We start from the raw sequence: 22418 nt of genomic DNA, 5'->3' as shown, positions 1-22418 counted from the left end.
GAGGCAGGTGCTGTCTTCCCTGCCTTTCTGCGGCTCTTCAGTCTACCGCTGACAGGCAAAAGCCCAAGCAGCTGGATTACTGCCTGCGGCATCCTGCTACCCACTGCCCAGCTTCCTGGATTTAGAGGAGTAATGATTAAAGTAACCGTCATGTGACCTTTAATCCTGGATTACAGCTTCAAGTGTCTGCTTACCAGTTTCCCAGTGCTGTGAAGAAGCTTGGGGTGGTTGGGGCAGGGTAGCAACTTCTTGTCTTGTTTGTAAAGTAACCTGAACAGGAGGCCGCAGAGAAGCAGATCCTGTAAACATGGCTCTTAATACTAGCCGTTCCTTCAGGAGACAGAGCCCAGAGCCCATGTCTGGAGGCTTCCATTAATTATAGAAGCTCCCAACCTATATAAATTCCTCTCTAGATAGAAAATGTAAAGCAGTGTCTGTTTTCTTTTTCTATTTTTGTTTTGCATTGAAGTCACAGTATTTGGTACCTGAAGAGATGCCAAGAAGTCGACTCCTGTTAAACTGTGACATAGCCAGTTAGGGATCAGGTTTACAAGCAGGTTAGAATTGCAGGTGATGACCATCTCCACCCACAGAAGGCTGGGATCCTCATAGACTGTATTAAGCTTCCTATGTTCTTCTAGAATGAATCTTATCAAGCCATGGACTAGTCCATCACAGTGGGAGAAAGGCTAATAAGACAACAAAGTGGCCACTCTCACTTCCATTAAGGAGTTTAAGAAAGAGAAGGAAAACACAAGACTTGATGTCGGGCTTAAGACCAGGTCAAACTGTTGGTACTTACTCCAAGACAGCCCCGCGTCACTGGAGGCTTCCTGGGAAAATAAGATTTTCCTCATAGACAGTCCCTTTGTTTCCACAGCCCTCCCTTGCCAGGTGCTTTATGACCCAAAATGTGATTTAGAATCCAGTAATTCTAGTTGATTAAGGGTAAGACACTGAGGTCTAAGGAAGGTTAAGACCAGCCTGTTCAGACAGGAAGAAAATATTCCAGCTGGTGAAAGGAGGGTGTCATTTTGCTTGAATCTCCCAAGCCCTCTTCCCAGCTGTCTTGCTGCAGAAACGCCATGACTTCCCAGGGAAGACAGGGAGGCCGTGTGCAGAAGTGCCTCACCTATGCTGGAGTTAAGCAACTCACAGGGTTAGTCAGGCTGACTTCCAGCTCTGGCACCCTATGGCTGCAAGGGGAAGATTGCAAGGGGGAAAATCTAGGCTAGAGATTTCCAAGAGAGAGACACGTACAGAGTCCGAATCAGGAGGGGGAATGTACATGCCAAAAGAAGGCCAAAGTCTCACAAATTTTTGTAACTGGAATCTGCCAAACAAAAATCAAGATAACAAATTTAGCTATAGCTACACAAAAATACATTTTATTGCAAGTATTTCATAGCTTATTAATTCTAAAAGTGGATTCGTGGAGAGATGGCTCAGCAGTTAAGACAGTTGCTGCTCTTCCAGAGGACCTGAGCTTAATTCCCAGCACCCATATAGTGGCTCACAACTCTCTGAACTCCAATTGCAGGGGATCAATGCCCTCTTCTGACCCTGTGGGCACTGTTGATGGCGCAAAAGCATACATGCAGGCAAAACACCTACACATTAAATAAAACGTTAGGAAGTATGTTGATCTGAAATATAAATCTAACTGGAACATCCATACACATAAAATAAGACTTTAGGAAGTATGTTGATCTGAAATATAAATCTAACTGGGTACCCCACTCCACCCCACACCTCAACCCATGAACCCATCAATCCTAATTGATAACAAATTGGAAAATTGGAATGGACTCCTAAAGCTGCTGGGTAGGAAAGAAAGAACAGTAAATTAGGTTTGCAATATGATTAGCCATTTATCAACTTGGGCAAGCACGCCAAAGGCTAGGGATTTAAGCCTGAGCATCTGGGCGCAGCTTAATGCAGAAGTTACCGAGAACTACTCTAGCTAGCAGGAATGCACCTCTCAGGAGCTTACTGAGAATGCAGAGTCTCAGGCCTCCTCTCAGACCTATGGAATTAGGAACTCTAAGTTCTAATGAGGACTCCATAGAATCTTGAGCGGAGTCCTTAAACTCTACTAAACATACTTTATCTAGTCATCAGTACAGTGACAGTTACAGATCAAGCACAGTTGGGAAGAGGGCATGCCTGGACGTTAAAACACATATATATGTTCTTAACACAAACAAAACCACAATTCAATTTTTGAAGCATTTTTTTTTTGCAAAAATGAACGGATAATGTAGAGATTTGCCACCAGGTGTAAACAGTCAACTTCTGTGTGAATTTTGCATTAGTTACAGTTGACAAAGCTATGACATCCCATCATGTCACCACCCAAGGTTCACAGTTGGTGTTACTGGTGACTCTGATGTCAAGAAATTCACCATGCAGGTGTCACACAACACTATACTGCCCTAAATCCCCTGCCCTATGCTTTTTTTCATCCCACTCCCCACTAATCAGCAGGGACCGCTGAACTTCCCTAAGTTTTTTCTTAGTTTTAATTGCCAGAATGACATACAACTGGAATCACAGGTGATGTTTTTAGATTGGCTTGTTGTTTTGATTTTCATCACTTGATGTCACAGTAGGTGGTGCCTTTTCATATGTTCATTTCACACTTCTATGCCTTTGCTGGTAAGGTGTCTTGACTCAGTTTTTGTCTGACTGGCCCTGTGTAGCATTTTCCTTCAACGTAAAACTGTCCATCTTAGAGGGAAGCTCCTTAAGACACGGGATGTTCTAAACACTCCCTTCTATTGAAGCTGTGGAAGTACTTTTGTTTGCGCTATAACAAATAAAGCTTGCTTGAGGATCAGAGTGTGGAGCAAGCCACTAGTTAGCCATAGAGGTCAGACAGTGGTGGCACACACCTTTATTCCCAGCACTACGGAGGCAGAGGCCAACAAATCTCTGTGAGTTCGAGGTCACCCTGGGCTACAATAGATTGATCCAGTCTCAAAGAGAAACAGAGCCAGGTGGTGGTGGCTCACACCTTTCCCCTATTTTTTAGTTTTTTGAGTTCACAAATTATATGCTCTGTAGTTTGGGGGGACATTCAGGTGCTCTTCTCTGAGCTTTTAGAATAGGTGTTTAGGTGACAGACATGAATTTGGTCAAGTATGTTCTTCATTAGCTCACATTTTCACCTAATTTTGTCAGATTTAACTTGAGTTTATCAGGATGAAAGCCAATCATCAACTAGAGAGCACTTGTGCTTTCTTTACCCCATTCCATCAGGGGCACAGAGAACCAGTCTGAGCTCCTAGAAGCAGAACAAGTGTGGTCTGGTCACAACCCTCACACTTGTCTGTAGTCCACCTCCAGCAATGTGTCTGTCATGTTTTCTTCCCTCTACCCCAGTTCTCATGGCAATTTTCACTTTAGAGTTTCTACCTGGTTAGCCAGGATTTAGTCAGGTATACCCAACAGCCTCCCAACTGCCTTGTGCCTAACCTCCCTTGTGAATCCAGAGAGTTAGTTTTCCATTCTGCTCATGTGCTAGGACAATGTGAATTCTCAGCTCTTTACACATGGATTGGAAAATGGGAGTGGGCTTTTCCTCTTAGATTTTAAGAAACACTGATGCTAAGATTTTGCTGCCCCAGGAGGACTGATGTGATTCGTTCTTCCAGTTTAAAAGGAAGCTTTATGACCAGGAGTTAGATCCAGGGAATGTATACAATGACCTGTGCGTATTTCCTTTGTTTCCTGAAAAGAGATATACTTTGACACTAACGAACTTGCCACGTGTCACTGACCCCTGTGAAGACACAGGAATAATAATTCTACTTTATCTCTGGGTAACCTACATATTTGGTTTGTGCAAAAAAAAAAAATGGTTTAGAGTTTAACTATGGTAAGCTTAAAAGCAATGAGCCCCCTCCTCACAGAGATTCAAATGTGTCCTCTTTCACCAGAGGAGAATCAGCACAATTCTTGGCACCCAGGAGGTGGCTACTGAAGTAGAAAATGCATTTATGTCTACCCCAGTGAACAGAGACCATCCGAAGTCTGCTGTCAGCAGGCAGAGGTGTGAGTGTCCATCAGTGTCTCATTTTAAGGATATCAATCTGTCGTGGTTGTCACAATCCCATAGGGCATTGCTCTGATGACACCAGGATGGTGGTACCTACTGAGCATGAGCTTCAGGTATCAGAGATGTTTGGATAAATGACATAACTGCTGAAAGGGGAGACAGGACAAGCCATCTTAAAAAGGTTTCTGTGTGTCCAAAAGTCTGTGCAGTTTAGAGAACTCTCTATGTCAAGGGTACATTTTGCAGCTGGAGCTCCCTGCAACAAAACAGTCCAAAGTCTGCTAAGCTTTGATTTGCAGGAAACACACAGAACATTGTGTGTGTTGCTGTAAGAAGAGCATCCCACCCAATAACAGATAAGAGAGAGCTCAGGCAACAGGAAGTTCCACAACTGCACCAAACTTAAGCCACCAGAGCCTTAGTTTCAGAAAAATCTAGGGGTACTCTACAGTGTGTGACAGATTTAACGTTCTGTGAAATCCCTCTGTCACACTCCAGCACAGTCCCAGATGCATGGCAGTGGAGCTGTGCCTTCTTCAGACAGCAGCGATGCCCTTAAGAGGAGCTGTTGTTGGTTTACTTCTAGAGACCAAGATCCTGACCAGTGGGAATCAAGTGGTCCTCAGACACAGAGTGGGTACTGTGTAATCTACTAAGCTCTAAAGTTGGGCAAACACAAGGATACTCTAGGATCCATAATAAACAGACAAGTTTATTATGGTCAGAAATAAATGGACAAGTTGTAGGAACAAAAGGCCCATTTCTAGAGCACCAAGTCTCTCTTGGGCATAACCATTTCTTCATTTATCCTTAAATCCTATCTGTGGCCTTGGGGAATTCCTCATGACCAGCTAACAGAGGAAGAAGAAAATTCTAGTTTGGTACTAGCTGCAAGTAACAGTGTATAATATCTCTGCCAAGGAGTGACCTGGATAAGAGAATGAAATTTTCATAGCCAAGCCTTTGTTAGGACACTATCCACCTTTCCTCTTGTAGCAAAACTTAGGGGACACCACCAAACCACGGGGAGCAACTGGCTATTGGGTTGGCTGATAGAGAGTTGGCAAAATTAAGCTGAATACTGATGACAAGGAGATCAGGATCGGCCTGGTGAAGAGAGTGAACGGACCTTTCAACATAGATAAATATCAGGAATCAATTCTTTCCACATGAAAATCAAGGGGCACCCACTATCAACAAGCTTTACCAGCGAGGATGAGAGAACACTGTAGGAGAGGCAATGCCATCAGAATGGAGACTGAGGAGGTTCAACAGCACAGGATTCCTGTCTTAGGTGGTGTGTCCCTCCTCACTGCTGGTCCTCAGTGGGACAGGTCCTTTCAGTAGGGAGATCATCAGCCTCCTACCTTGTACTAGATGTCTAACCTAGCTATGGATTTATCCTCTCAGCCATGCGGGAACACCACCGAGAGTTACAGGATCCCACACAACAAGGCTTCTGCTGAGCTGAAGCGAAACAATGGATTCATTCCCACAGAATCTGTCGGCCTTATCACAACCCCATCAGGCCCAATATGTCACAGCAGTGTCACTTACCAAGTAAGTTAATGACGCCATCATTGTAGCAAGCGAAAAGTTTGATAAGATCTTTGAAAAGAAGCATAAATGCAGCATTTATGACACCGTTTGTTAGTTCATTGGGATGCACCTAGAAAAATGAGCATTTAACTTTAGCTGTACAGCAAGTTAGTATTTTCTCAAATCATAATAAAATGTCATGAATGACCACTAAGAAATTCACTCATATTTTTAAAATGTTGGGTAATTTTTAATAAGCTTAGCAAAACCGAAGGACTGGTCTCATATGCTTCAGTTATCTAAGCTAGAACCCTTAGTAAGGGAGAAGAAAGTTAAAAATAGATTAAAAGAAACAAAATACATTAAGATTAACTGTCCAATGAAGATCTTACTGTAAAGTCTGTCAAAAATCAATGTGATGGTTTGCAATTTCTACTTAAAATTTCACAAGACTCGGTTGTTATGAGTAGGGCTCAATTATAGCCTAAGTCATGGAATCTTAACAAAGACTTTAAGCTAGAAGTATTTGAGGAAAGTGTTTCAGACAACTATCAAATTACAGACGACCTGACAATGAGAGCTCAGAACTTTCCTACATGTCAAAATATCTTATTCTCATGAGTCAGGTACTCTTAACTGCTATTTTTGAGTTAATTATACATTTACATGCAGTTGTAAGAAGTAAAAGAGGGGGATCCCATATGTCACTGACCTACTTTCTCCCAAATGCAGCAAAGAGCTCACAACGGTAGTTAATCACGTCACAGGCAGGATATGGAGGACACAACAGACTACGTCCTCAGTTCCCTAGGTTCACGTGGATACACTTTGGTTGTATTTGGTTCTCCACAACTTATCTCACATACGCATTAATGTATCTATCACCACGGCCAAATTCACGTATCTTTTCTAAAAGTTATTTTTTCATCTTTACTTTATATATATGACTATTTTGCCTGTGCATATGACTATGTAACACTTGTAGGCCTGGAGGTCAGAAAAGGGCATCTGATCCCCGGAACTGGAGCTATAGTGGTTGTGAGCTGCCATGTGGGTACAGCGAATCAAACTCACTTCTCTATAAGAGCAGCTACTTTCTTAACCACGGGGCCATTCCTCCAGCTCCAACAGGTATGTTTGTAACAAACAAATAATACTTCTTGACTTTGCGGGAAAAGATCTGTGATTTATGATAACCCCAAACCCCTCTCTCTGGTGGACATGTCACTTAAGTGTGCACATCAGATGGTTTCTGGTAGGAAAGCACAGTTACTTAGCTGCCTGAGGTACACCTCTAAGCACAACAAACTACATTCTCCTCAGAACAGAAGGCTGTGAGAATACCCTACTCATCCCTTTCTATGACCTTAGGAAACAGTTTGTAGAGTCTGGAAAAATCTGGGGGCCTAAGAGTAGGAATGAAATAATCCTGTAACTCATCTACAAGGAGGTGCTCTATTGCAAACCCCATGGTGACCCTGACTGACCTGTAGTCCCCTCAAAAGAAAGGCAAAGACCAATTATGCAAGAAACATTTCAGCTGAGAAACATACATCGAACTCCAGCAGCGCATCGATCTGGCCCTGCAGGATTGGCATGCTCTTCAGGAGCTTTTCAGGAACCATTGTCCTCATGACGCCATCAGCCCTGCAACACAGACAAACAGAAGCGCACATCCTTGTGCACACTGCAACTACAAGGCCGTGTCTTTGCTCTGAGAAGCGCACATCCTTGTGCACACTGCAACTACAAGGCCGTGTCTTTGCTCTGAGAAGCGCACATCCTTGTGCACACTGCAACTACAAGGCCGTGTCTTTGCTCTGAGAAGCGCACATCCTTGTGCACACTGCAACTACAAGGCCGTGTCTTTGCTCTGAGAAGTGCACATCCTTGTGCATATTGCAACTACAAGGCCATGTCTTTGCTCTGAGAAGCGCACATCCTTGTGCACACTGCAACTACAAGGCCGTGTCTTTGCTCTGAGAAGTGCACATCCTTGTGCACACTGCAACTACAAGGCCGTGTCTTTGCTCTGAGAAGCGCACATCCTTGTGCACACTGCAACTACAAGGCCATGTCTTTGCTCTGAGATGTGCTCCTCATTTTCTTTGTAAATCTCCTGAGACCATTATCAGATGTTAAGAGGTGGTGGCTATTTGCTTAGGTCCTCTGGAAGAGTAGCACACGCTCTTAAATCAGGGGTTCTCAACCCGTGGGTCGTAATCTTTGGGAGGCAGGGAGCCAAACAACCCTTTACAGGGCTTTTATACCATATATCCTGTACGTCAGATACTTATGTTACAATTCCTAACAGCAGCAAAATTGCAGTTATAGAGTAGCAATGAAAACAGTCTTATGATTGGGTGTCCCCACAACACGAAGGGTCATTAAAGGGTCACAGCATTAGGCAAGTTGAGAACCACTGTCTTAGATGCTGAGCCATCTCTCTCGTTCCTCTACGGAGTCTTCAAACTAAAACAGTAAATCTTTACAAAACTTTATCATTACTTTTACTTAGGGACAGACCAAAGTTCTGCATGAATTTCTGGCTGAACACTTCAACCCAGATGAAATCATCTATTTAGAGGTAAATAAATGGCAACTGTATATTAAAACTCAATTTTTCTGCTTTGTTGAGGCTTTCTTAATCAGTAAATAATATCAGTAATTAAATTATGGTATGTATATTTCCTTGGAAAGCATTACCTTTCAAAAGTAAATCACCACATACACAAGTTCATTTTTACCTCGATTAGAATCTATATAAATAGTCAGGAAATAGTGGTGCATGCCTTTAATTCCAGCACCCAGGAGGTAGAAGTGAGCAAATTTCTGAGTTTAAGGCCAGTCTGGTCTACAAAGAAAGTTCCAGGACAGCCATGGCTACACAGAGAAATCCTGTCTCAAAAAACAGAAACAAAACCAAAACTTAATTCATAGAAGTAACTATTTTCATCTAACACCACTACACATTGAAACGAATCTTGTCAATTCTCTCCTTAAGTTAAAGATATTTACATTAAGAATGCTGAAGGGCTGGAGAGATGGCTCAAAGGTTAAGAACACTGGCTGCTCTTCCAGAGAACCCTGGTTTAATTCTCAGCAACCACATGGCAGCTCACAACCTTTATAAGCAAGCAAAACACCGATGCACATAAAAAAAATATATATATATAAAGGAATTACCAAAGAAATTTAAAAAAAGAATATTAAACAGTTTTAACAAACATTCGCATCACATAATGCCTGAGGAGCAAATGAGATTTTCATGTATGAGCACACAAAGTACCACACAGCTCCAGGGGAACTTCTATCATACTAACTTACTCAGCTGTTGGTGACTGTGAACTGGGCCTTTCAGGATCAAGGTTAGTTGGCATGTAAGCTTAGTTAAATAAGTCATGTATGCCTTGAGGATTTGCTGTGCTTAAATTAATAAGAAGGGGGAGAGCGAGAGAGCCATACCCTTTCTTCACTCTGGCAAAGTCAAAAGCCATCTGTCTGTAGGAGAACGCCTTTTCATTCAGGTATCTGCTGTAGCGCCTTATGAACGTAGACATATCGTAACCTGGGAGAGAGAGGAGACGGGGCCGTGAACAATGCCTTCCACTGCACTCTGCATACTAGGAATTATTTTTAGCTCCTCAAAATAGACAGGGGTTGTCATGAGACAGAACGCAACATGTGATGGCAAGTCTTATTTACCATCCTGTTTGCAGGCCAAGAGTTTTCCGTGTGGTGTACCCTGGCCATTTAGCATGGTGATTACTCTGTCTTGTACAAAGTCTTTTCTGATCCTCTCTTTTTTTTTTAAAAAAAAAAATTGATTAAATTTAATTACTTCTCTTATATGCAATTCCTAGGGAAGTCTATTGAATTTTCGTTGTTTCTGGCGTATGCAGAAGTAAAAGGTCACAGAATTGAATTGTGACTCAATAGCTATTTCTCTGGAGTTTTAAAAGCAATTTCTCCCTTAGACAAAGTTGGCAGCACTTGTGTTCACTGTTACAAATACCAGCCTGTTTCACACAGGCTGTGACACACAGCCATCTTATATGGGTCTATTTACCCTTACATGTATGTAATAGCAAGCAAACAGCATGAATGAACCAGGGGAATTTTTTTCTTTTTCATTTGGTTGACATCTTTAGTTCCCTCATTGCATGAACTTTTATAAGCAAACCGTGGGACAGAATCACCAGGGTTCACCTTTTAAAGTGAACACTCAAAGTGACAAAATAAAATTAAAATGTAGTTTATATGCTCAACTGTTGACAATGAAATAATTAATTTAATAGTTACTTTCATATTCTGTTCTTAAGTAACCAATTGAACTATCCGTAACAATGACTTTGTATTAATGCCCACCCCCAGATTTTATTTTCTCACCGTGGGATCCACTTTTATCCAGAAAGTTGCTGAGGTTGAATAGCGTATTTCTAGAGGCCAAATACTGAATAAATCTCTGAAAAACAAAAATTAGGATTAAACGCCCCAAATTTCACATCATACCCTTAAATGATTTCTGATGCTAAAGCAGTATTTGTTTATGTCTACAAAGCTTTATTGTGCTCACTTAGTTAGGAAGCATCCTATGCTGTTAACTTTGTCTACGGGAGAAATTGCTTTTAGAACTCCAGAGAAATAGCCACTGAATCACAATTCAATTCTCTGACCTTTTACTTCTGCATACGCCAGAAACAAGGACAATTCAATAGGCTTCCTTAGGAATTGCATATAAAAAGAAGTAATTTAATTTTATCACTGTTTTTCAAAAGCAGACATTCCATTAAGGCAATTTTCATTTAAAGACACAAAGGAATACTTCCCGTAGGAAGCAGACCTCCTGATCCTTTCTTTTAACATTTTTATGTGCTAATACATTCATATAGAATGTACATTTAAAGGCTTCTGTATCATTCTGTATCCAACTTGAAATACAGTTTTAAGGATAGCTAAATCCAAGGTTGAAATTGTACTCAAAATGAGCAGGAGACACTTAGTTCTTCTTTCCTCCTCATTAGTGGAAATTCAAGGGTCTTAAACTACCGTCATATTTTACTACCCCCACCTCCACCAAGAAACAGCTGTGTATTTGGTTACCTCATTGCCATGCACCATGAGGTGGTGTGTGGTCACTAAAGCTTTAAACACCACCACCCAGCTACTGTTTGTCGCTCTCTCGAAGAGGGTGTCGGCCATCTGCGGAATGTTGACATTGGTCTCATTGGTAGCCTGGATCAAATCTATGAAAACAGAAAAGATCCAGTCACTATTGTATATATAAAATACAGCTCAAACTTGACTAAAGCAAGACTTCAAAATTACTTAGACAAGAGTTAACTGAAAAACATTATACTGTACCATTCTTACATATGAACCCTTCACATCATATATAAATATATATATATTATATATATATATATTAACCAATATATTCATTTACTCTTGAGCTCTTGTTTTCAAGTGAATTCTCTTCTGTTTTGTGCTGGTTAGTCTTTTTGTTAACTTGACACAGACTCAGGTCATCTGGGCAGAGGAAACCTCAACTGAGAAAATGTCTCTATAAGATTGGCCTGTGGGAAAGTCTTGGGAGCATTTCCTAATCAGCACTGGCTGTGGGAGGACCCAGCCCACTGTGGGCAGCACCATCCCTGGGCAGGTGCTCCTGGGCTGTTTTAAAAAGCAAACTGAGCAGGCAAGCCAGTGAGCAGCACTCCTTGACAGCCTCTGCTTCAGCTTCTGACTCTAGGTTCCTGGTGGAGTTCCTGTCCTGACATCCTTTCATGATGAACTGTAACCTGCGGCTGAAATGAACCCTTTCCTCCCTGAGCTGCTTTTGGTCCTGGTGTCTTATAACACCAATGCAAAGCAAACTAGGAAACTGTTCCTGTCTCATTCCCCCCCCCCCCCATTTGCTGCTACAGATGCCATGTTTTTAAATGACAAACACCAGGCGAGTTAAGCCTCCTGTCACTCCAAGTGCAATGTCTCAAACATGAAGAAGCTAACCTAATTCACTGCTTGGAGGAAAAAACAGAAATGTATTTTTATAACACAGTTTATAAAAGTATACTTCTCTTGGATCTGAATTTTAAAGCATGCTAACAAATACACTGTTATGAAGCATAGTAGCAGAAGCAAAATAGTGAATGAGCAAAGGATCCCAGTATATTCATCCACTACACTCATCAAGCTCTCTGAGGACACCATACAATGTTTTGTTCTGATCTGGCCTAGACAGTAAGACAGAAAAGCTATGTAATACATTTCACTACTTACATCCAATCTAACAACCCAACGAAGCAGTAGGCCTCCCTTCAGTTTAATAGAGAGGGAAGTCTTAGGAGGTACATCTGGAAAAAGCCAGGAAAGCTTTCTTTTTTTAAAAAAAAAATTAATTTGTTTATTTTACGTGCATTGGTGTTTTACCTGCATCTATGTTTGTGTGAGGGTGTCGGATCCCCTGGAACAGGAGTTACAGTTGTAAGCTGCCATGTGGGTGCTTGGAATTAAACCTGGGTCCTCTGGAGGAGCATCCAGTGCCCTTAACCACTAAGCCATCTCTCCAGGCCCCAAGAAAGTGTTCTTGAAGGATGAGAATTGCAATAAAATAGGTATTGGGGAAAAATATCTTGGCAGGATAGGGATGATGGCTGGAACTTCAAAAAGATGTGAACTAAGAAGTAATTATATAATAATAAATATATATATATTTTGGTCTATTCATAATAAAGAACAACTGTTAATATCTGTAAGTTTAGGTTCTGGGAGCTTTTGGGGTGATCTGTTTAAAAATCTTATTTGTGAAATGGAGAAATGCTGGGCACTGATGGAAGCATTGTAGACTTTGAATGACGAGCAGAGTGGGTTTGTCTCTGCATCTCCATCAGTGAATTTCCTGGGCTATCTGCAGGGTGTGGTGTGTGTGTGTGTGTGTGTGTGTGTGTGTGTGTGTGTGTGTGTCTGTTTGTCTGTCTGTCTGTCTGTCTATCTGTATGTCTGGCAGTGCACATGAGTGCAAGCTCCTGTGGAGGCCAAAGGTGTTGGGTACCTGAGAGCTGGAGTACAGGGGGTTGTGAGCCAACCAACACGGGTGACTGGAATCTAACTAGGGTCCTCTGAAAGAGCAGTATGTGTGTGCTCCTAACCATCTCTCCAGTCTTAGAAGGCTTTAAAAACATTTTTATGATTTTAGTTGTGTGCTCATGTATGTCTGTGTTTGGGGATATGCATGTGTGCGGGTGCCCTCAGAAGCTAAAGGCGTCAGATCTTTTTGAAGCTTGAGTTGTGGGTGGTTGTGAGTCACCTGACATGCATGCTGGGAACTGAGCTTAGGTCTTCTGGAAAAGCGGTATGCATTCTTAACTGGTAAGCCAGTTCCCCTCCCTCGAGAAAAGCCTTTTAAACACACATACAGCATGAATTCTTCAGGACTGTACATCTTTGAAGAGCTGTGATGGTGTGGGGGTTAAGTTTATGAGGATAGATGTGTGTCTTGCTTAGGTTGAGGAGTTGCATATGGCCAAGGAGGAGCCACAATATAACTTCACTAAGAGCTGGATTTCATTTTAGAGACAAGGAAGGAATGGGGGCCTCTAGCAGGCAAATACCAAGACAATTTGACTTTTACAAAACAACACAGTATACTGTACTACTAAGTACAATCTCCAAGGTACACACAGGCACAGGATAAGGGAAACTCACCCTTGCATGGCAAGTCAGGCTGAGAGGATAAAAGAGGAAGCTATGAAGCTCAGACATGATGAGGTGTGGTAGAAGTGAACTAATGAGAATTCAGGAAAGGTTGGTGGGAGATGAGGAGCAGAAAGAAACAGCAAGTAAAACAGACTTATGGGTAGAGGTAGAGGAATAGACATTAGAGGGAAAGAGAACAGACTTCCCAGGCAATTTCAGATCTCACCCCAGAGGCCAGTCAACTATTTATTGAAAATGGAGGAAAGTTGTTTTGAAGGTATATATAAGCTATTTTTGTGACAACCTTCAAAGAGCCGCTGGACATCTATGTTGAAATGTGTAACAAGGACTGGGAACATTTGGCCTAGACACAAGCTGGGAGTCACTGGTGGCGAGAGCTGAACTACACACAGAAGACGTAACCCACAGAATATGAATAAAAAGGAAAATTAGATGTGTAAATAAGAATCAAATCTAAGAAGTCTTAGACTATTATTTAATATCTTCAAGAAGTCCCAGAAGCAGTCAGGGGTCATCAGAGTTGAATACTACACAAAGTCCTATTTAGCTGAACCACCAAGTAGACCATAGAGCTGACAGACTAGCTGCTGTGTTTGTCAATGAAGCTGTCAACCCAGACTCATTGGAGGAAAAATGGAAAGGAAAGGGCCAAGGAAAAAACTATTGCTGGGGGAAAAAACACATCAGGAAATAGCAGGCTGAGGCCAAGTAGAAAAATCCAGAAAGAAACGAAGTTGATAATATGGATTATACATAACTAAGAGACTAAAGCCCTCTGAAACCATGAGCAAAAATACACCTGTCCTTAGGTTGTTTCTGCTGTGTGTTCTGTCAGTGAACCAAAAGCAACCCATGTTACCTTGGTGGTTACTGAGTTACTGCAATGTTGCACAGGGCTGGCCCCTTAATTTCTAACCCTGCTTCCTAGTAGCCAGAACTACGGGTGTGCACCACTTCACACCCGGCTGTTATGTTTATCTTCCCATGTACTGGATCAGGCTGACAAACTACTACAGCTTCCTGGGAGAATCTGGCCTGTTCCCTGTTTGTGGGAATCTTTGTTATGCCATCTGAGGCCACCTTCACTTCATTCTTCAGTAATGAAGGTGAGTGGTTGTCACGCTCAGCTGAATCCAGTGGTCCTTAGTCTAAAGCATTTACTCTCTGGCCCTGTGTAGGAAACATCTGACCCATGTCTCACACAGAAAGTCTGCATGAAGTGTTGGTCTTGCAGAGCAATAGCTGCCTTGAGAAAAGGCAGCTGTGTGATTAAGTGTTCTCTCTAAACCATTAATTTAAAGGAAGCTTAAGAGACTTCAAACTACAATGATCAGACTTACTATTCAGCCGTAGTTACTATCACAAAATAAGAGAGTGGGGCCAGTAAGATGTTATGTAAAGATGCTTACTACAAAGCCTGACAACTGAGTTTAATCACTGGGACCCACAAGACTCCTGCAAATTGTTCTCTAACCTCTGCAAGTGCCCAGTGGCATGTACATGCCCACACACAACACAGATGCACATGTGCACACATGCGTGCATACACTTACACACATGAGAGAGAACAGAAAATACCTGTTCTTGGTATTTAACTTGGAAAATAATCATTTCCTCTAAAAAAATGTGTTACATGTCAGTAAGTTTATTATTAATCAAAGAGGACTATTTTGTAACTTTCCGAAGTTTAATATTTTTCTTTTTTTTTCTTTTTGAAACAGGGTCTCACTAAGTAGCTCTGTCTGGCTTGGAACTTGCTATATAGACTAAGCTGGCCTCAACTCACATAGATTCCTTTACCTCTGCTCCCCAAGAGCTGGGGTTAAAGGTGTATGCTCCACTTCCATTTTTAAGGGGTGGGCATGGTAGCGCACATGCTTTAAGCCCCGCTCTTGGAAGGCAGAGGCAGGTGAATCTCTGTGAGTTCAAGGCCAGTTTGGTCTGAAGAGTGAGTTTCAGGACAGCCAGGACTGTTAGACAGAGAAACCTAGTCTTGGAAAAGAAAAAGAAAAAAGTCATCTATATTGAGGTCATCAATAGTTTAAGAGTTAAAGGAATCCCAGAGCCAGTATAAGACTGTGATGTTTCATTCATAGAACCAGTTCACTGTTGGCTGTCACACACCTTATTTTAAAATACCTTTAAGAGGTGACCATGTCAATCTATGCTCTCATTAGCAGATTACATATGTTTCTGCTCTGTTACCTCATTAAATAGTTTCCATTTAAATTATTTCAAAAAATTAAGAAAAATCAAGGTATAGTAACAAACATACAGAAAAAAAGTTAGTGACGACTAAGTACTGTTTATATTAACTTTGTTTTAACTTTGAAAATTATACCTGGTATTCTTTTTGTTAGTTTGAATACAGTTTTACTGAACATAGAGTTGACCTAAAAGGTGCACAAATTTAAAGTACATTATTTGTCAAGTTTCAACAAACACCCTCTCATAAAACTACACGTGAAATCAAGATGTGGCACACCCATCACCTTAATGGGCTCCTTACGCCTTTCTAAAACTCCTTCCTTTTCCTCTTCCTCCTTCGCCGTCCCCTTAGCGACTTCAGTCTTCTTTCGGGAAATATATAGGTATATGTGCTTTATAAATGTTACATAAAGAGAATCGAGCCACTTCCTCAGGAATGGTGTGGATTCTGTTCATCCGAGTAATTAGGCTGAGATTAGTCCATGTTGCTACACGTATGAAAAGTCTCTGCCACTGCATTGCCGAGTGGGTCATTACACAGACACACCACAAGCACACGGATCTATTTACCACTTTCTCAGTTATCAGTTTTTGGCATTACACTCAAATCTTCCATGAGCCTCTCTATATAATTGTGTGCATGTGTATATCGGCATGTAGTTTCATTTCCCTTGGGCAATTAATTACTTGGAAGTAGATGAATTGGGTCATTTTCTGATACTTAACCTCAGGAAATTACTTCAAAAAGAAATGTATCAGGGCTTAATTCTCACTGGAGGTGAATGAGTGTTCCATCCCAGGACATCTCTGCCAAGGCTTGAGACAGTCATTCGTTATCCACCTTCCTCCCGCTACTTAACAGCTATGCTATATCTCATGGTGGGGTCTGTTTGCATTTCCATAGTAACTAGTGGTTTCACTTATTACTTTTAAGATTTTCAATTGCTTCAGGCAGTAGAGTAAATACAACCCTCCTCCATTACTCTATCTTGCCACAAAATATAAACCTCTATTTGTGGTTATTTTTAACAATTGAAAATTTGTTGTAGGAATTCTCTTTGAGGTAAGATAACTCATCAATAAGAATGAAAGAAATAGAAATAAGTGAGAAAACTATAACTCCTTAAACAATTATTCTCTGAAATAATGAAGTGGCAACAATCCTGAACTGTTCTTAGACTCATGGTTCCCTTTGTTTTCCAGGTCTGGGTGGCACTGACAGCCACTTGAATCATAGGCAGGGATCATAACTGGTCCCCTGTTACTTCTTGCTTGGAGTGTCCTATAATCTCTGCTCCGGCTTACCTCCAGCATGAGCAGATGTATTTGTGGGAATTTAACTGCCCTCTCTTCTGACCATAGCCTCCCTGGAGTCTCCTGCTGTCCACTGAATGAGCCCCAAACATTCCAAGGATAAATCTCCTACCTTATATTTACACCCCAGGCCTTTACTTATGCTTGTACTGTAAGTATAAGGTTTCTACGTTATATTTTACCTTGAGAACACAACCTTTCATTAGAAGGCTCAGTTACCTTACTAGTCTTTTCTATGCCAAAAATTGTGTTCCATCAAAATTATTCTGAAACTGTTTCATGCTGTTCTTATTGCCTAGATGGTCCCCTGTCATCACTGAACTGAAAGGTCATCTGGGATCAATCTCAAACAGTCGACCCCATGAATTTGTGACCTTGCTGTCATGAGAAAGAGGCTCTGGCCTTGTATCATACAGTGTAAGGTAAAGGGCATTGGGCTTGGTGCCAGAGATCTAGTTTGCAGCCTGGCTTCTCTACTTATGGACAAGCTAATGTGATACTTGTATAAATCTGGTTGGCCACTAGCCATGGGGATAATATTAACTACTTTAGAGGACAGACACTGTCATTTATGCTAACCACCACCTTAACACACCCCGACTGCAGTCCTCATCACACAGAACTATAATTGTTACTTCATCTGTCTCTCTTCCATTGAGCTCCACATCCAGCAGGAAGGAAGGAAGTCCTATCAGAATCCCTGGAGCTTTGGTACCAGCATTGGCCATGATAAAGAAAAGATGGTTATCTGAGATGGCTATACTTAGCCTGTTATTTTAGGCAGGCATGCACTATGCATACTTGTTATTATAGCACTCAGAATCTAAAGAAGGAGGGTGGCCAGTTCAACGTGAGCTTGTGTTAAGAGGGAGAGATTGTCTCAAATACTACTTCAACTAGTAATTACTATTTTTATTCAAAAATTAGTGCTAAGTATTAGAGGCCGGTTTCTTTTGCTAGTGCTTACTGGCTGAATCATAATCCGATCACACAGGATGAGGAACTTTCTATTTTGCTGTTATATATTCATCAGTCAGTCTAAATTTATAAAGATGTCTTCTATTCCATTTAGAAATCTCAAGTGGTTGTAGAGCAGTGGTGTCACACACCTTTATCCAGCACTTGGGAGCCAGAGGCAGGTGGATCTTTGAGTTTGGGACCAGTCTAGTCTACAGAGCAAGTTCCAGAACAGCCAAAGCTATACAGAGAAACCCTATCTTGAACTCCCCACCCTCAAAAAAAGAAAAAGAGAAAATCTAGAGGGACTGGTGAGATGGCACTTGCCACCAAGCCTGAGGACCTGAGTTTCGTCCCTGAAGCCACATGGTGGAAGGAAAGAACTGACTCCCTCATGTTGTCCTGTGACTTTCATACATGCATGTTGACATACATGTCCCTTCCCCTAAGACACAGACAGACACAGATGCACACACACAATAAACAAACAAAATTTGTATAAAATTAGAAATAAAATACAAAAAAATCTCAACATTTGTTTGAATTCTGTCAAACTGCATGAGGATATTAATTTCCTCCCCTGAGTGCTAGACCAATAAGGGATTCTTCATTCTTTACGACACAATCTAAACGTAACTGAACTTAAACTCACAGAAATGAGAAGCTACACACCAAAGCCCCACAACAAATAAATTATCAAACTTCAGACATTTCATAACTTAACATGGCTCAAAATATTTTTTGTGAGGTATAACTGATATTCATTCAAACACTTAATTGTAGTTCTTTCAAATTTACTCATTTTTGTGACCCTTTCCTTCTTTCTCTTCTATTATAGATTACGTATTTATGTCCCCCTCACATAGGTGAAAACTGTAATCACATTTGGAGGTATTGTCTTTGTAAGGTAATTAAGTCATAAGGATGGAGTCCTGAGAAAAATGAGTTTGCGCCCTTGTAAAAGACACCCGAGAGGACACCTCTTTGTGGACACAATGCAGAGTTGGCAGGCTGACGGCATGACGAGGCCGTTCACCATGGTAATGTCTCAGCAGCCATGCTAATTCCAGTCTGCAGTCTGTGAAACCCATTCCTGTTGCTTACAACCCAAGCAGTATGCTATGGCAGCCCTCCCTCCCTGCAGGCCAGGTAGCAGCATCAGACAGATAAACACACATGCGCGAAATAAACCTTTGCGATTTGAGAATAAAAAATAAATGGACACAATTAGATTTTCTTCTCGGGTCCAGCACAAAGGACAGACATTAATGTGGCCTCACCTACAGCCATTTTCTTCCCTCTCAACTTGAAGAATCCCATCCCTGCCCTGCCTGTCAGAAAGGCCATAGTGACAGACAGATGCCACGCTGGCTTCCCATGCAGCTCCATATATACAGAGCGGTCTCTTGACTCACCTTGGTAAACACTTCCCGTTGTGATAAAGAGACCCTAAGATAAAACAGGACAGTTTAACACTTTCTATCCCATTCACGGCTCTCTCCTCCTTTCGTGCTTCTACTTATAAACCATGGGAGTGTCATGTCATCTCAAGATAAAACAGACTGCCAACGAGATGAAGGTAGCAGAGGAGAAACAGCAAACCCCGGGTCTGCATAGCTCTGCCTTCCACTCAAACTCTGGAATGTTCCTCCTCCAATAAAGGCACTGGCTATTCCATTGGTCTGTATATTCTGTTATGTGCAGATAAATGCATGTTAACTGATACAGACTAAAACAAAACACAGCAAGACAAAAGAAACCAGGCCAGTGATCCCCACAGTGTCTCCCAGCTGTAATAACCTTTGGTACTAGAGTAGTTACATCTTTTCAGAGTGACAACCTGGCACGGTCTGCCTCTGGGCTAAAGGGCCCTTTGCCTAGGATACCATCAGGTAAGTCATGGCGAGAACCAGGACAGAGGGCACAATGGAAAGGCTCTGTTTAGACAGGAAGAAGGGATTATCTTGTAGGAAAGGCAACCTAAGAATGCGTAAAAACACTACAAACATGAAGTTTGAACATAGGGGCTCTGAAGTTACATGGAGAAGCCCAGGACATAATAGAAAATACTGGAAGAAGGTGGTTGAATTTCCTCCTGTCCCCCAGACAGTGGGAAGAAGACACATTGGAAGGATAGGACTGCCTATGAGGGTTCTAGTGGGAGCAAGACTGCAGGGGGAGGGCATCACAGGAAGGGGAAAATAGCAGGAGAAGAGGGCAGCAGAAGGAGGGGAGGGCAGCTAAGGGAGGGGAGGGCAGCAGGGGGAGAGGAGGGCAGCAGGGGGAGGGGAGGGCAGCTAAGGGAGAGGAGGGCAGCAGGGGGAGGGGAGGGCAGCTTTACATCTAATATCCACTTATAAGTCAGTACATACCGTGTTTGTCTTTCTGGGTCTTGGTTACCTCACTCGGGATATTTTTTTCTAGTTCCATCCACTTGCATGCAAATTTCAATATGTCTTTTTTTTTTAACTACTGAGTGGTACTCCATTGTGTAAATATACCACATTTTCTTTATCTATTCTTCAGTTGAGGGGCATCGAGGTTGTTTCCAGGTTCAGGCTATTATGAATAATGCTGCTATGAACACGGTTGAGCAAATGTCCTTGTGGTATGTGTGCATCCTTTGGGTATATGGCCTGAGCTAGTGGGAGCTCACTGACTCTGGACTGAGAGCAAAATAGCAGGGGGAACCTGCTGCATGGGACTAATTTAGGCCCTCTGAATGTGGGTGACAGTTGTGTGGCTTGGGCAGTCTGTGGGGCCAACAGCAGTGGGACCAGGATTTATCCCTACTGCTTGAACTGGTTTTTTGGAGCCCATTCTTTTTGGAGGGATACCTTGTTCAGTCTAAATACCGGGGGGAAGGCCTTGGTCCTGCCTCAAAGTGATGTGTCATACTTTGTTGACTACCCATGAGAAACCTTACCCTCTCTGAGGAGTGAATGGGGGGTGGGGTGGGAGGAAGGTGGGGGAAGCAAGAGGAAGAGAGGGAGTGTGAACTGGGATTGGTATGTAAAATGAGAAAAGATCATTTAAAAAATAAATTAATAAAAATACATAAAAAGGAAAGTACATGAACTTTCACCTTTTATAAAAATGTCCACTACAAAAATGTTCCTTTATGCTATTTTCTCTCCACAGGGATGCTGGCGGGTTCATGAGAAAGAGAACATGTATAGCTTTTTTTTTAAAATCATGTATACAGTATTCTACCTGCATGTATGCCTGCATGACAGAAGAGGACAAAAGATCTCATTTTAGATGGCTGTGAGCCACCTAAGGTTGCTGGGAATTGAACTCAGGTCCGCTGGAAGAGCAACCAGTGCTCTTAACCGCTGAGCCATCACTCCAGCCCACATGTATAGCTTTTGAGTGAAGATTTGGGGCAGCTTAACTCTTTTCTGTTCACTAGAAACTGTGTGGCGGGGCTAGAGAGATGGCTTAGAGGTTAAGAGTACTGGCTGCTCTTCCAGATGTCCTGAGTTCAATTCCCAGCAACCACATGGTGGCTCACAACCATCTGTAATGAGATCTGGTGCCCTCTTCTGGCCTGCAGGCATACATAAAAGCAGACCACTGTATACATCATAAATAAATAAACCTAAATATATGATATTGAGCATAGTCATCGCTGAGCCTATATTTCCTTGTTACAATAACAGGCTAACCACAGCATCCCGCTGAAGGCTGTTTTATTAAATGGGAAAGGCAAGTGCTGAGCACAAAGCCTGATAAACTATAAGAACATATCCGTCTGTCTGTCTGATGCACAATTACATTTTGGTTCACCCTTTGGCCACCTATATAAAAAGCACTTGGCAGACTTTTAAGTAATTTTAAATTAATCCAATTCCTTGTTTAACAAATATTTTGGAATGCATACTATGTGCTAGGCATTGATTTATGAGGAGCAAGACACAGAGCCGTGAAAAGGAGGTCACTATCGGGCTTCACAGAGCTTACATTAGAATGGAGAAGACAGACAGGCATAGGCACTGTGATGGGAAACAAGGAATGGATGGCTAGAAATGCAGGTAGATTTAGACGGATGGGACTGTTCAAAGGGGGTGATTAGGAACGACCTCCCCAGTGAAATGACATTCAAAAGGACCTAGATGCAGTAAAGAAGCCAGCCATTTTGCGATTTTGGAAAGGAATGTTCCAGGCAAAAGAAACAGCAGATGCAAATGCCACGTGAGTCCAGATGAGCTGACAGGCTCACACTAAACAAGCTGGCCCTGTGGACAGAGAACCGTGAGCACAGAAAGAGGGGCGGCGAGAACTGACCATGCTCTCAACAACACAGGAAGGACCTGACACTTTATTCTGAGCATTTGGGGAAGGAAGGGTCAAGAGGTTTTGACCAGGGCGTTGACATGTTCCAGCCTCCATTTTGGAGAGTCACTGCAGCAAGTCTCTAACGCTTGGCTGAGTGAGGGGAACTGACCTGCTGAGACAGGCAGGGTTCAGGTGAGAGGTGAGGGTGAGCTTGCCTTGATGTGGAACGGGACAGGAGCAGGGAACACAAGCAAGGATTGCAGACATTTCACAGGGTGAGTCAAGAGGATCAGCTGATGGATTTGTCTGTGATGGAGGAAGAGGCATAAGATCCACAAAGGAA

The 22418-nt window shown here is 42.1% G+C and overlaps 1 protein-coding gene across 18 annotated transcripts in view; it reads right to left on the bottom strand.

Annotated features, from left to right (window-relative positions):
- Snap91 (synaptosome associated protein 91) overlaps positions 1-22418 on the bottom strand; it is a 110808-nt gene that overhangs the window by 59751 nt on the left and 28639 nt on the right. For all 18 annotated transcript variants that reach the window (XR_012909975.1, XR_012909978.1, XR_012909981.1 and 15 more), the window contains exons 3-7: positions 10703-10845; positions 9989-10064; positions 9065-9167; positions 7153-7246; positions 5618-5729 (exon numbers count right to left, since the gene is read on the bottom strand). Coding sequence is in view for 8 of the 18 variants with exons in the window: in XM_075965062.1 (XP_075821177.1) it covers positions 5618-5729; positions 7153-7246; positions 9065-9167; positions 9989-10064; positions 10703-10845 (528 nt within the window). In the remaining 10 variants the exon portion in view is untranslated. The remainder of the gene's footprint in view (positions 1-5617; positions 5730-7152; positions 7247-9064; positions 9168-9988; positions 10065-10702; positions 10846-22418) is intronic.

The sequence above is a fragment of the Microtus pennsylvanicus genome, chromosome 3 (assembly GCF_037038515.1).
Source record: "Microtus pennsylvanicus isolate mMicPen1 chromosome 3, mMicPen1.hap1, whole genome shotgun sequence".
Taxonomy (NCBI): Eukaryota; Metazoa; Chordata; class Mammalia; order Rodentia; family Cricetidae; genus Microtus; species Microtus pennsylvanicus.
Note: the sequence above shows the minus strand (reverse complement) of the source record. Positions and strands in the feature narration are given on the sequence as shown.